The sequence below is a fragment of the Colius striatus genome, chromosome 3 (assembly GCF_028858725.1).
Source record: "Colius striatus isolate bColStr4 chromosome 3, bColStr4.1.hap1, whole genome shotgun sequence".
Lineage (NCBI taxonomy): Eukaryota > Metazoa > Chordata > Aves > Coliiformes > Coliidae > Colius > Colius striatus.
This window is the reverse complement of record NC_084761.1, coordinates 63,931,640-63,946,189: the sequence shown is the minus strand read 5'-3', so window position 1 is coordinate 63,946,189 and position 14,550 is coordinate 63,931,640. Positions and strand designations below refer to the sequence as shown.

The following is a 14,550-nucleotide window of genomic DNA, read 5'->3' as shown; positions in this document are numbered from 1 at the left end:
CAATCTTAAGATGAAATTTGTACAGAGGTATAATTCTATGACCTCAAAACTATGGAAAACCAGATATTTAGGAACTGTGAGAATTAGAGGATATACACATACAGCAGTTATTATTCTATCTTGAAAGACACAAATTTCCTTCTGATCAAAATCCTAAAATCTTAGAAGAACCTTTACATTTATGAATTCTTGGCATGATTGCATTAAGGAACATTAAATACCTGACACATTAAAATGCTATGAAATGTGAATATTCTGCGTAATTTAAACTTTGGAGAAAAGCAAACCATGCCTGGCAACTCAGCACCAATACTAAAATGATGGTGGTCATCACAATACTGGTTCTCCATACTGCTCTCCCTCTAACCTGCTGATATGGAGATTAATCAAGCCCTCAAACTGGTCCATGGTTTACTTTGTCAAGCCCATACTTAAAAAAAATATCGTGGAATGATGTATAGCCACATCAAGTTTTCGTTTTAATTAACTGGAGGAACACATTTGTCTTGACTTGCTCTCTGATCTTATAAAGATCATTTCTCTGTAGTCATATTTTAAATCTGTAACATAAGGAGCCCTAAGCTAAACATGTGTTGGAGAGAGCAGGTGCAGACCATGTAACTTAGTGGAAAAGATGACTTCTTAGCATTCCTCAAGACTAGCACTGCTTCTGAGCTTACACTGCACATGGTTAGCTAGAAAACCAGTATAGAAATGCCTTCGTGTTTGTCTTGAGTCAGAAAACCATTTTAATCAGTCAGCAGGACAGAGTCTATACTAATGGGACACACAGTTAATGGGAGTGTTCTCTAGATGTTACCTATTTCTTAATAACTGAACACCTAAACCAGACAACTTTCCTGTTCTTCTACCTCAAATAGCTGAAATTAGAAATTTCTTGCTGAAGAAAAGTTATTTTTGGTTTGATTGCTTTGAATGTCATCCTGGTGTCTACTTTGCTGTCACTTGTTATTTTTGTTCTTGACTAAATTGCAGGGGAAGTTCTGAGAAGAGAAATCAATTAGATCCCAATTCACACCAGAATATAAACCTATTACAAGCTGTACACTTCTACAGAGAACCACCACTGGATTTGAGTTTCAGTTCTGTGTACCATGTAAAGTAGCCTCACACAGCACTCTAGAGGAGCATGAAAGTACTACGATGCTACCTTTAGCTCTCCTGCGGGATTAATACGAATGCTTAATGACATTAATCCATGTTTAGATCACTTATGTTTAACGACATGCTTTCCATGCCTACATATATAAATATTAATATTGGACTGAAAGATAATGGTTCAACACAATAACAATTAAACAGCTGTAACCTGTCTCATGTGTTAAGTAATGGAGCTGCAGGCAAGCTCCATAAACAGATGGTCTTACCCACCCATGCTTAATGTTGAAGACTTTTTAAAAAAAGAGGTGTTGACAAATCTGAACAGGAAGGCTTAGTTTTAATGCAAATTGGCCAATTTGCAATTTAGATTACTCTAAAACTAATTTGGTTAATAAAAATATTAAGCTGCATTGTAAAACCGAGATGTTACACAGCACATAGATATAGCAGGTTCCCCACCAACATAATTATTTGCTAATTTCATTCAGCTAACAGAGTTTAATGGAAAAGCAGCTGGAAAAGTATTCATATTTATGGGCTTCCTATGACAGTTACTTAATTTAGTGATGGAACAAGCCAGTTATATCACGAAAAAATAATACACTTTCTGAAATAATATCTGTTCCATCTCACAAAACAACTACTGAGGCAGGAGAGGGTCACTGAACTCAATGCAAGCCAGGACAGAAAAGAAATAAAAACATATTTTAGCACAATTGTGTCAGGAAAACTTAATTACGGAGCAAATTTTCATCCAGGCTATCACCTGGGCACCATCTGTGCATGTGTGGTCTTGTATCACACTGAGATGCAGGCTGAGCTTCAGAAAATAATATATGGATGTTCACCTCAGACCCATGAATGTCACTCCCAGACCAAATAAACAATTGACAGGTGATTTTCCATAGTTTTGTTGATTTAACCTGTTCCCATGGGGATACAGGAAACAGTAAACAATTCTCAGGAGGGAAAAGACACTAAGCAATTTAGATGCCTTAAACTGCTTAGTATATTGCCAAGGTTTAGCTCAAACAAGATGTTAAACAATAGCAATAAATGCTCAGTTTTGTTAATTCTTATTAGATTTGTTTCATCACAACACTGAGTGTGTAGCTATCTGCTGAACTATGTGTTCAGAGAGCAAACACAATGACTCGCAAGTGTGGTCTCGCATCAGGTGTAGTATTCAAGTTGGAGCCACTCTGTGCCAGAGATGCATCATGGAATCAGTTACACACATCAGCTTTACCACAAGTCAAAACAATTTTGCCCACCTCATGATATACCTTCTTTCAAAAAAAGAGAAATCCCTGCTTTATTTAGTCTATTCTACCTCACAAATCAAAAGCATATCAAATATATATGTTTATTATTTCCCAATTTGATTCTTGAGATCCTCACCCTTAGAGAAATGCTGATGCTTAACCCAGGTAAGCAGATATCTGAAGAAAAAAAACCTCTGAAATCACATATGATTTTGCTTCCCAGTGCCCTGAAGTACTGAAATAAAATGACAAAAAAAATCCCAGTCTCTGCAAGTTCAGACCAATTACAATTGCCTTTGGCCAAATTCTCATTTTAGTATCTTGAAGTGTACATAAAAATCAGTGTAACTCAAGAAGGTTTAAAAGATATTAGAGAGGAATAAAACTAAGGACACCCTTGTTTTAATCCAGGAGATAGATTTGCTTTTTTCCTTCTTCCTACCCTTTAACACATGCCAACTAACACCACAAACAATGGGCTAACTGAAAATGAGACTGGACAGACATCATTTAGAAATACATAAAAATCATTAGTTGAGGTGTAAAACATTTTTACCATTTTAAATGGCATTTATGCTTCAGAAAAATACCATAATATCTTTGGTCAAATGAGTTATGGATTTAGCTGATTTAGTACCCATTCCAGTTAGCACCTCTGTGATTAGTGAACACATTATCTACTCCATTTTGTGTATCCATCTAGAGACCTGATGTACTATTTATTTCGCACTAAAGCGCATTTTCTTTCAAATTTACAACTTCTCTCAAATATTTCTTTCCCAAAGAAGTGGGAAGGTCTAGTGGGAGTTGGAACTACAAGACCTTTAAAGGTCCCTCTAACCCAAAGCATTCTACGATTCTATGACTTAGAAATGAGAAGGATCCAATTGTTTATTTTTGGATGTTTAAAGGGAGAGTGGGAGTCTTTCATACGCATAATAAATTATGTAAACATTCTGGATCCAGTTAAGAGTTACAAGTAGCATAAAGTGCCCGAGTTACAAATGGAGAGTGATAACAAAAAATTGTTTGCAGAGAGAAACATTCCTATGTCTCCTTTGTTTTGAAATTTATTGCTCAGAAAAACCTGCTAGCTACTCTTGGACAAGTGAAAGAAAGGTAGTATGACTCTTCATCTGCCAAGATGAGGAGGCGGCAATTTTTACTCCAATAAGGGGATATACTCTTGGAAATGAGCAATAAAATGACCTGGTTCCTCTGTAACACAGGGCTCCTGGAAAAAAACAGCTCTAAGAAACATAAACATAACAGCAGGCTACAGGCTGTACCTCATTACTTGTTTTGGAGGCTGTAAGTGCAATATAAACAAACCAAACTATCTTTACAGCAGCAGCCACAAAGTAAACACACATTTAAAGAATAAACAGGTGGGAAGACAAACCTGCTCGCCAAGTGCTGAAGAAAAACTTGTTTGTGCTTAATATGTTGGAAAAATTGTTCAAGATCAGTTCATCCGTGTGTAACTACAACCCTTGAAATGCTGCCAAGGTCAGTGAGACCAGCAGCAGTGTGATCTGCTGAGTAATTGCTCGTTGGCAAGTTAAAGCGGTCAAGGGAAAGGCTTTATCCTACTTCTAAAGATTTACTTTATTTTATTGTTCAGAAAGCAGTTCTCCCCACTTCTCTGCTCTCCTTGTCAGCATGTTTTCTGGAAGCTCCTCAAAACGTTAACCCTAGCAATCCTCCCTTGCATTCTGCACCTTAGTTCCCTCTCGCATGTCTGAGCAATCTTATTAGTAAATAATGAAAAAAGGAGATTGCAATTTCTGTAAAAAAGAATTTACAGATCAATCTTATTACTTCATTCCTGACTCCCTTCTACAAAATAAAACCTTGCCTTATCTTCCTGGTGCAATTGTGTGGGTATCAGTCAATAAAGCTATAACAGGCCTTCATTTTCCTTGCCCTCAAAGCTTATGCTGCTGTTTCCTGTGACCATCAAGAACAGCATCACAAGCACCCTGCCTCTCAGTCAGGCCTCTAAGCTACCCAGGAATGCAGCTTGCGTTTTACTGTTTTCTACATGCTCATGCCTCAGTGATGCAACACATTTGGTGTTACAGACCTTCCAAAACATCCTGCCTCTTTTTAGCTTGTGACAAAAGCAAAATCATGCTATATTCACATCCATCAGCTCTACTGCTATTAGACTTATCATCCTATCCTGTTGTTTTGGCTACATTGTCTGTTTTAACTGACTCTTCTCCATCTCTCCAAACAGAAAACTATGGGATTTTTTAAATTTCCTGTTTTTTTTGGTGACTGTATTATCTGTCATTTCCCCATCACTTAATGTTACTCCTGCCTTTCTCTGACCTGTGGTTACCTCTTTTGTTGTCATTCCACCTCTAAGTGCTTAGACGTGATCCAACTCATACATGGGAGATATGTACCATGAATACCTGCAAAGCCATGTTATTACTCTTGTCACAGCTTTGCTGAGCTTTGTGCAATTCTCCACACACAGCTAAGTACAAGCTAGTCATCTCTTACAGTTAGACCATCATTAGTTCCTTTGTATGAGCTTCCTACCTTCTGTCACAAAACAGTTTCTCTGTGGTTATGCCAAGACAAAATTGTTTGGATAGGACTCTTCTCTGTTACAGACCAGCAGCATCTTGTAACATGGGAGATCAGTGTGGAAGGGAATTTCTTAGCAGTATAGCTATACAAAATCAATATAAAACTGATAAACCTTTTGCCATGTCCTCCTCTTATTTGCACGTGCAATTTCTCATGCTAGCTCCCTGTCAAGGCCTGTGCAGTACAAAGAGATATCCCACTGTATATGGCACACAGGGACTGCAAATGAGTGAATCAGAAAAGCTCCACTGATAAAGGCATAGTAATTACCAACATTTCCAGGCACTAGAAATTACTTGATTATAGAAACACAGAGCTATAATAAAGGTGGCTTCTTCTCAAGTAGCTGTATTAAACTGCTGTTTCGTTACTTACATGTAAGAAACTTGCTGTAATTCTAGAATAAGGCATTATGTTGACAAAAAGATAATTTTGGGCAGGTAGATCACATTTATTACAAGTTGGAAGTGACATTTTTTGTGTAGGAAAGTAACTTTTTAGTGACACTTCACAGAATCACAGAATGGTTGGGGCTGGAAGGGACCTCTAAGGATCACCTAGTCCAACCCCCTCCTAAAGCAGGTCTGCCTAGATTGGGGTGTACAGGAATGCATCCAGCTGAGTTTTGAAAATCTCCAGATAAGGAGACTCCGTAACTTCCTTGTGCAGCCTATGCCAGGGTTCCTTCACCCTCAGTGAAGTTTTTCCACATGTTCAAGTGGAACTTCCTGTGTTCCAGTTTGTGTGTATTACCTCTTGTCCTATCATTGAGCACTACAGGAACAGATTGCCCCATCCTCTTGACACCTGCTCTTTAGGTATTTATAAGTGCTCATAAGGTCCTCCCTCAGCCTTCTCTTCTCCAGTCTAAACAGCCCCAGCCTCCCAGCTTTTCCTCCTAAGGAGATGCTCCAGTCCCCTGATAATCTTTGTAGCCCTACTCTTACCCATAAAACAAACAAATCCATAAACCAAAAAACCCAGTAGGAAACTTCATTGTTGAAAGACATAAAGTTATCACATAAAAACAGAAAAGTACAAATCAAATAATATATTTACGGTTCAAAATAAAATTCACCCCCCTACCCCCATCCCAGCAAAAGTTAGTTAAAGGGAAAAGACTGAAAAGGAAATTCTTCCGTCTCCTTCTCATGGCAAATTAGGTACAAAGAACTGATGAGCCATTACATAACCATTTCCTTTCTTAAAATGTCAACTCCTTTATACAGACTGACACATGCAAACATTCCTGTTTGAAGAAACAAGCTTCAAGGTAACACACTTCTCATTCATCTGCGGCCAGTGGCAGCAGGTGTTTGAACTTTGCAGTGAAGACAGGGTAAAGCATAGCCAGCCTACCAATGGTACAGTGCTCTCCATTCCATCCCTGGCTACATTCGCACTTCCCATCTTTGCAGGTGCCGTGCTCGGCGCAGCGCGGGTGGCAGGCCCTCTGGTTGCAGGCCGTGCCCGTCCAGCCCTCCTCGCAGCGACACGTGCCGCCCATGCACACGCCGTGTGCGCCGCAGTCCGCTGAGCAGAGTTCTGGATTTGAGGAAAGAGGGTGGGGAGGAAGGAGAAAAGGAGGCAGAGAGTACACACGGGAGAGAGAGGGCATGTGTCAGTTAGCAGCGCTACATTTTAATTCAATGTGTGAAGAATAAGGCAGGCAGCATCTTTCTTTGAAAATTACACCAAAGGAATTCACTGTGAAAGCCATTTTCAGGTAGGATCCAACGGAATATGGAGCACAGTTTTCTCCCTGTGCTAACGCTCACTCAGTCATCCATCAGACTTAGTGGTGCTTAAGTGTCCACAGCTCTTCTGCTGGCTCTGAGTAGTTTCCACTCATATTTTTTGTGATCACGGGTCTTAAAAGTGATCGTTTGTATCTAAGATTATATAGCACCTAGACTGCATAGAACCTACAATGTACTCCTAGTGACTAAATGTAACATATACTTAGGTCATTGTGTGTCGAGAGTGAAAATTTAGTATTAATGAAAGTTGATTTTAACAAGGTTTCCCCTCCCTACCCTGCTCCCTGTTTTCTTTCAAGTAAAAATGTGCCATTTCTGACACATTTTTTCATTATAAAGAATCAGCATTAGTGAGACAAATTAGTACTGTGCTGACATACTGACACATGCGTTAAATATAAAAGATGATTCTCTTTTACTTTCTGTAAATTTGTATCAGTGATGGCTACGAACAGTCTGGTTTGAATAATAGATTGTAAAAAAAAAAAAAATCAACATACAGCAATTTAACTTGTCATTTACATATAGTAACAGGATCTTGTAACTGATAAATTAATTGTAAAATATGCTAACAGCCAAAGGTACTCAGAGGCCAAACAACGCATGCTAAGTCTCAGCTAATACAAGGTGATAATTTAGACTGCCAGATTTTGCATTTACAGTTTTGATTCATTTAGTCAGACTCCAGCAAACCTTACTTCTGCTAAGCAAACAGCAGAAAAACAAGAAAAGACACAATACAGCCTGAGGGACTTCTTTAGTTCCTCGGCACACAGCTGGCTGTAACCATGTACTAGTTCATAGAAAGACTGTATTTAGTATTTGTTTTCTTGTAAAAGACAACAAACAGTTTAGTAATAAAAGACTGATATTGTTTTCAGCAGCAAAAGAAAGAGGCATTCAGTACAAGGAAGGCTTCCAGTTTCCCACTCAACAGTTCTTTTCTTCTCCCATAGTTTAACCTGCTGCCTCAAAGTGCTGTGGAGCATTAAACAAGGTATCAAAGAGCTGTGACATTTCCCATAAGAAATTTTATGGAGAAAGACAGCTGTAATTTCTCCCTGCTTTTTTTTCCTCCCCTATATACCTCATTTTATATCTACTTTGAAATGATATTTTTTTTTGATTAAGAGATGTAAGATGGTTAGATAAACTTCAGAGTCACAGAGCGTCAACACAGCTCCAAGAAAGAAAGGTTTATTTCTCTTCAATCTAATCAATTTTTCATTAGGGTGAAGGTGTTTATCAGCTTTTAGCACACTAGCTTTGAGCAAGGTGCGTCAATCTTTGTAATGAATTTATTAATTAGAGTTAATTTAATTGAAGTGGAATTGAAGGGCTAATTAACGGACAAACTGCTGATGAAGATAGAGGAAAGCTCCACTGATTTCAAACCTGTAAACCTCTCTGACGGAAATAACTCATTCTTTTTCTCTTGTAGCAACTTAACAAAATGTTTATGGGTATTATTTGCTTTTTTAGTGTAGCACTCTCAAGGTCATTTTGCACAATTTCAGCAAATAGGCCCATGCATGATTTTTACAAAGCTGTTTTCTGAGTTTGACACCTTTGAAATATCTGAGATCAGAAATATTTTATGTTATTTTAATGACAATTCATTTCTTGAAAAATAAGTGAAAGATTTGAACTGAATCATCAAACATCATGTCACGAAACAGGGGATCCATGTTTTGCCTGCGAACTAGAAAAGGTCTCTCATAAATAGCCATTTTTAGTGCTAGAAACGTTTAGAGAATATTTTTTTTTCTTCTAAACAAATTTAACAGCAGATGAGATATTCTTCTCTCTGTCACTTTTTTTTGAATGTTTGGAATGTCTGTCCTATCATTCTCATATGCACAAACCATTACGGAGTATTGCAGATCCTGGTCAGGAAGCACATTTGTTTTAAAAAGATGGTTCCTCATGAAGAAGTGATATTTATTCATAAGTTGGAATAAATCCAGCTAGCCCATGTGTTCAGTTTTCATTAACAAAATAATCAGAGCTGTTAGATGAACTGTTTTAGATGAATATACGTCCTTCAGTTAGACATGATTTCTCTTTTGATATGTGCCTACCAAACAATATTCTAAAAAATCTTATTTGTCAAAAGGCTGGTGGCATATTCTATAAATATTTAGATTCCTCTCTCTGTGGTAATACCTCCAGTCTTTTACTCCTTTTGTTTCTAAACTCAGACTATAGTTTTAATCAGCTCAGTTTCAGACCTCAAGAAATCCCCCTGCTTCTTTACTCCTACCAACACCTTCCACCGTGGCAGCCTGCAGCCTTCCTTGAAAACTGTTTAGGATTCATTCCTGCATTCCTCTTACCTTCAAACTCAAAGGCAATCTGTTTTTCAAGAAAAATATCTCCAATTAGCTGGAGAGATTTTAAAAATGTGACTGCCTCTAGTTTCACTAGATGTAGTTTTAAATTTCTAGATAGATGTATTAGGTAAGATGATACTCAGACTATCATACAAAGGACACTCTGTGCTTGCATTGGAAACACTTGAAGTGACCAAGTGAAGGCATTGAAAAGATACTGACAAATACATTGATTTTCAAATATTTCAAATTCATCAATTATTTTGAACCTTTGAATCAATTCACAGCTCATGCTGAAGTGAATACAAAGAATTCCATCAGCTTGGAAGGTCAGGCCCTAACACAATAATGTCATGAAAATGCTGCTATTCAGGAGGTCATCATTTGACAAACTGTGAGTGCTTTTAACTCTTACCATTGGAGCAATCTGGACCTGTCCAGTTGGGATCGCAGGTGCAGGTACCACTCTCTTGAATGTAGGTGCCATGCCCAGAGCATTGGTCAGAGCACATTGTCTTTAGGATTTCACAGTTGTTGCCACCCCAGCCTGGGTTGCAGTGGCACTCGCCATGGATACACACACCGTGGCTGGAGCAGGATGGGTCCAAGCAGTCCGCTGTGGAGAGATGAGAAAGTCCAGCTGAAGCTTGCTGCTCCTAACAACAGCTATCAACTCCTAGATGTCCACAGCACTTGTGGGCTTAATCTGCATTTTAAGATCTTGTGAAATAGGCAGCATTGCACTAATCTTAAAGAAAACATTAGTAGGTTGAAGCTGAGAAGTTCACCTCTGTTTCATTGGGATGACTGAGGAAAAGACAGAGCAAACAAAGTATCTCTCTCCCCTTGACTATGAGGTCAGTCACTCCTTATCATCACTAATTGCAGAGCAGCAAGTCTCTTTGTAAAAACACCTCACTTTCACGTCACTTTCTGGTATTGTGAAATGTGTGAGCGCACATAACTGTCATCAAGGCATTTACAAGCTACCACTGAGTTAACAGCAACCCTTTCACGGTTTGCTAATTTTTATGAATTACAACGAGATTGGCTTTGAGTCTTGTGCAACTCACCTCCGTGATGCCTAATCACAGTGTAACAAGTGTTGGATTCCCCGCAGCACTTGGTATCAACTGACTCCATCCACTGCTACAGAGTTTTGACAGCTGCATAGGACCCTCAACTTGTTTCAGAAACAAATGAGTTGCATACTGTCTATCTGTCCTAATTCACTTTAATGTGCTTTAGATGACGAGATTTAATTTAGCAATTTGACTCAATAAAATGTTACACTTGTAGGGTCAATGGTCTGAAAATTTAATTCCAGAGACTTAATTGCATTACTTTGTACATGGAGATCAATAAAATCAATTTGATTGAGGAAGAAAATGGCGCTTTTTACTCCCTAAAAAAATAGAATAGAAAATGAACTGCATTTTACAGCACATCAGAACGAATATTATTATGCACATCTCTGGAATACAAAAATGACGCATCATTTTTCACCCTGATGCATTCGAGTCAGCACTTTCCACAATATGGTTGGTGGAAAAGATCACTAACAAATGCAATACATTAATGACTTATTCTCTACTTTGAAAATTCACTGTCTTCCTGTATTCCAACATCTAGCTTTTGTGTGCTCTCTTCTTAGCTGACCTCAGACAGGAAAAAATAAAAATAAAATGCTGGCACGCAAAAAGAGATCACCCATTATTAACAATTTTCCCATTGATTAGTCGAGGATAAATGAAGTGTCATAGAATCATAGAATCAAGTACAATCATTCTGTAGAATTAAGTGATATTAGTGATTCCCAAACTTGATTTTCTGGTATTCTGAAATGATTTGTGAAGAAACACCATTCATGTCATGTGATCTAGATTCAGCAAAATCGATAGAGCTGGAAAGGTGACTAACAACAGCAAGAGATGGGGTAAATATTTACTCGTTTACCTTCTTCACAGTTTTCTCCTTTGTAACCCGAGTTGCAGGCACAAGAGCCCATGATGCAAATGCCCCGTCCCCCACACTGAGGATCGATGCACTGAGTTGCAGGCACATCACACTCAGTGCCCTTCCAGCCACTGTAACATAGGCAACGTCCTTTGGAGTACTGGCCATTGCCACTACACAGCACTGGGCAGGCTGCTGTGAAATAAAACATGGCAGAAAAATTAAACCAAAGTTCTTCACCAAAGCTTTCTAAAGGAGAACATCTAAGAAGCGAGTCACATGCCAGTTGCTTTCCCAATGTACTTGCCCTCAAGCTTGCTTAAAATGACTTGAGGAAAGCATCGGGTTGATTTACCTCTGGAACAATCGGGGCCCAGAAATCCAGGAAAACAATGGCAGGATCCAGAAACACATTCGCCGTTACCATGGCAATTTCGTGGGCATTCCACCACAGATTCTAAAAGCGAAAAAAAAGAGGATAATTCACAGGCACCCACTGCATGAAGTGCCTATCATTTGAACCACTACTAACTGACAGCATGCTCTCACTTTGAGAGAAGTGTTTGTTTGGTTTGTTTGAAGAGCACAAATAGCTGTGATTTTCTATAGTTGATGCTTCTAGTATCTTAGGACACTACATTTCAGCAAAAAGGCTCAAATTACAATGGTAAAGCCACATGAGCTCCATGTTTAAAACTCAGTCCTGTGTTATTTAACAAATACTTTAAAACAGTGTCCTCCTTTCAAGCACTGTTTTAGAGAAAGTACATTCCTTATGCCTCAGACCAGGTAATTAAAACAGACATTCTGCATTTTATCTGAACAGCAGAAGAAACAGTACAAATGGAACACCTGTGAACAAAAGTCAGGTCCTTTAAGTATGAAAATTTATCTCCGTATTACCCCAAAAAACCTGCCAGGAGACTAGTGTTTTCTAAGAGCTTTGAAGATGATGCTTACCTATAATGATGGTATTAAAAGACACCTGCTCTGCGTTCTTCCCATCATTGTAAAAGGCCAGGTGCCAGATACCAGAATCCAAATACTGGATAAAACCTGCCTCGTGGAGGCTGACAGACCTTGCCTGCCGCCCTGCTCGCTCCGATTCCAACAGGTTGCGTTGCTCCCTTGCAATCAGCCGGCTGCCATCCAGAAGCTCCACAAAGTCATACTGCGGGGAGGAACAGACAGGGGCTTGACAAGCTACAGGATGACCCACGGCATTGCCAGCTTCCCCACAACATCCTGACAATCTGCTTGTATTTTGATGAGGAGTTGCCTTTTGGAGCAGTGAAGCAGGAGCTGAAATCTACTCTCTCTTTTTCTTTGCCCCTTGCTAGGACTTTAAACAAAAATACTAACTAGTCCTCAAGCTTGTTAGAGTATCTTTTTTGGTGACAAGTAGCCAATGAACCTATTATATATATTGAGGAAAGAAAAGACCAGTTGAAAAGAATCTGCAGTCATGACTTCCACCTGAACAATAGACGAGACCTAGCTTTCAAAGTATGCTATATGCATATGGGTTAATAACATCCAACACCAATAATCTGCTTTGCTTTTCATCTAGTTTCTGACAAAGGATTAAATCGTTCAGTCCCTCTTTTGGACATTGTGGAGTTCTGGAAGAGAGGGAGAAAGAGCTATACCTCCTATGAGAGAAATCCAAAAGAGGAGACAGAAAACATAAAACATTGCAACTGTTGCAAATGTCAAACTGATAAAAAATATGGTACCTACGGTCAATGGACAGCACATACTATTTTCTTAATAGTCATAAGATTGTTAACAATCATCACTCAACCTATGATTCTATGATCAGTGGCACTTGGAAAAATGTAGCAGCACCAAGCAAACTTCCCCCACAGAGTTTTATGTATGCTAATCTTAACTAGCACTAATAACACCTGGAGGGTTAAATCTGCTCTGGGGCCTGCACTGATTACACTGTCTGGGAGTCTGCTCTCATGGCTTGAAAGATGTCTTCTGTGTGCTTATCATGTAAAGATCAATATGTAGATAGCAAAATTAAACAGGTGGGGAAATTAAAATGCAGAGAGCCTCTGCTTTTCTTGCCGAGTCTACTCACAATTTTACTTTGACACGTTTATTGTATGAACTATAACATGTAAACCCTCAATATTCCCACATGTTTGAGAGCTCTCTCTCAAATCGAATTGCATCCAGGTCTTATTAAAGTAAAGGCCAGTATGTGAAACCACTGATTCACCTGAGCTGGGATAACATCAATTACTGGGGCCAGAGAATCAGTGGTTTTACACCTTGAATTGTGACCTTCAGAAACTGTTCCTGGGACAAAAGAAAACGTGATAGCCTTTGTCCCAGAACAAGGGTTTAAGTACTTATGTTCTCTCTGAAATTGCAGGCCAAAACTCACTGCTGTTGTAAGAATGTTCCTCCTCAGTAATCAGAATTCTTCAATAATCAGTAATCTTCTTACTAGTCAGGATGTGAAGGCAGCATATAGTTAATACGCCTCTATTGACACCTGAGACTTTTCCAGCTAGGTTTGAAGCAGCAGAATAGAACATAATGTGATTAGGATGTGCAGAAACTGGTACCTCAGTATGCTGCCACTCTGAATGTACATGCTGTACCACACAAAAATGAACGTATCCATTTTGGGAGAGCCCAAATTATTCAAAACCCTCTGACATTCTCATTTGCCAGAGAATGAAATACTTATTTTGTGTGAGAAGGAAAAACAGTTTCAGGTTAGGGTTTTTTTTCCCCTCCTGCCTGACTCAATAACACTTCTTTCCAGTTGTGTTGTTCTCTAATATTTTAAGAGAGAGAAAGCTCAGCGAGTTCTGAATTTTAACAGATCATTTATAGACATTAGGAGTGACCTTGTAATTTGCATACTTGCAGAGCATAATTTTTTGTAGGAGGACAATTTCAGTTGAAAACCATATTTTTGATACAGGAATAAGTGATTACACAACTTGATTGACCCAGAGAGTATACTAACGGCAGACAAGCATGGCACAATTAATGATTTTGTACTAGTAGTATAATGACATATGTCATTATCAGAACACCATTTTAGAATACATTTTAAAAGCCATACAGAGAAGAATTTACTGTTGAGTCTGTCCCCCAGCAAAAAGCAATAATTGATCTTAACCCTTTTAAAAGCTGTGTTGTGGGGTTTTTTTAATTTACTTATTTAGGACATGGTAACAGAAACAGACTGGAAAAACAGTTATCTTCATAAGCAAAAAACATACCAATTTTATTTTCTTCCTACGAGGAGAAATTAATTACTTTCATGGCAAGTCTAAATGCACTGATTTGCCCTACCACTCCATTCAGTTTTGCTTTAAACCAAAGTCCTTTTTTATTTCTAAAGTCTCTTTAAATAAACATATTGATTCTCTGGCTGCAATGGAACTGACATTTTTAGAAAGTGTCACAAAGACTCTCAGGCTCGCATTGATTGGGTTTTGAATGGACAGCCACCGTCAATTATTTCTGGTTGATTTATCT

General features: G+C 38.6%; 1 protein-coding gene across 7 annotated transcripts in view; it reads right to left on the bottom strand.

The window, feature by feature from the left end:
* TENM3 (teneurin transmembrane protein 3) overlaps nucleotides 1-14,550 on the bottom strand; it is a 327,557-nt gene that overhangs the window by 71,668 nt on the left and 241,339 nt on the right. For 6 of the 7 annotated variants that reach the window (XM_061992048.1, XM_061992049.1, XM_061992053.1 and 3 more), the window contains 5 exons: nucleotides 12,001-12,211; nucleotides 11,396-11,497; nucleotides 11,041-11,235; nucleotides 9,500-9,700; nucleotides 6,351-6,536 (listed from right to left, as the gene is read on the bottom strand). In XM_061992048.1, coding sequence (XP_061848032.1) covers nucleotides 6,351-6,536; nucleotides 9,500-9,700; nucleotides 11,041-11,235; nucleotides 11,396-11,497; nucleotides 12,001-12,211 — 895 coding nt within the window. The remainder of the gene's footprint in view (nucleotides 1-6,350; nucleotides 6,537-9,499; nucleotides 9,701-11,040; nucleotides 11,236-11,395; nucleotides 11,498-12,000; nucleotides 12,212-14,550) is intronic. The other variant, XM_061992050.1, reaches the window with a different exon arrangement.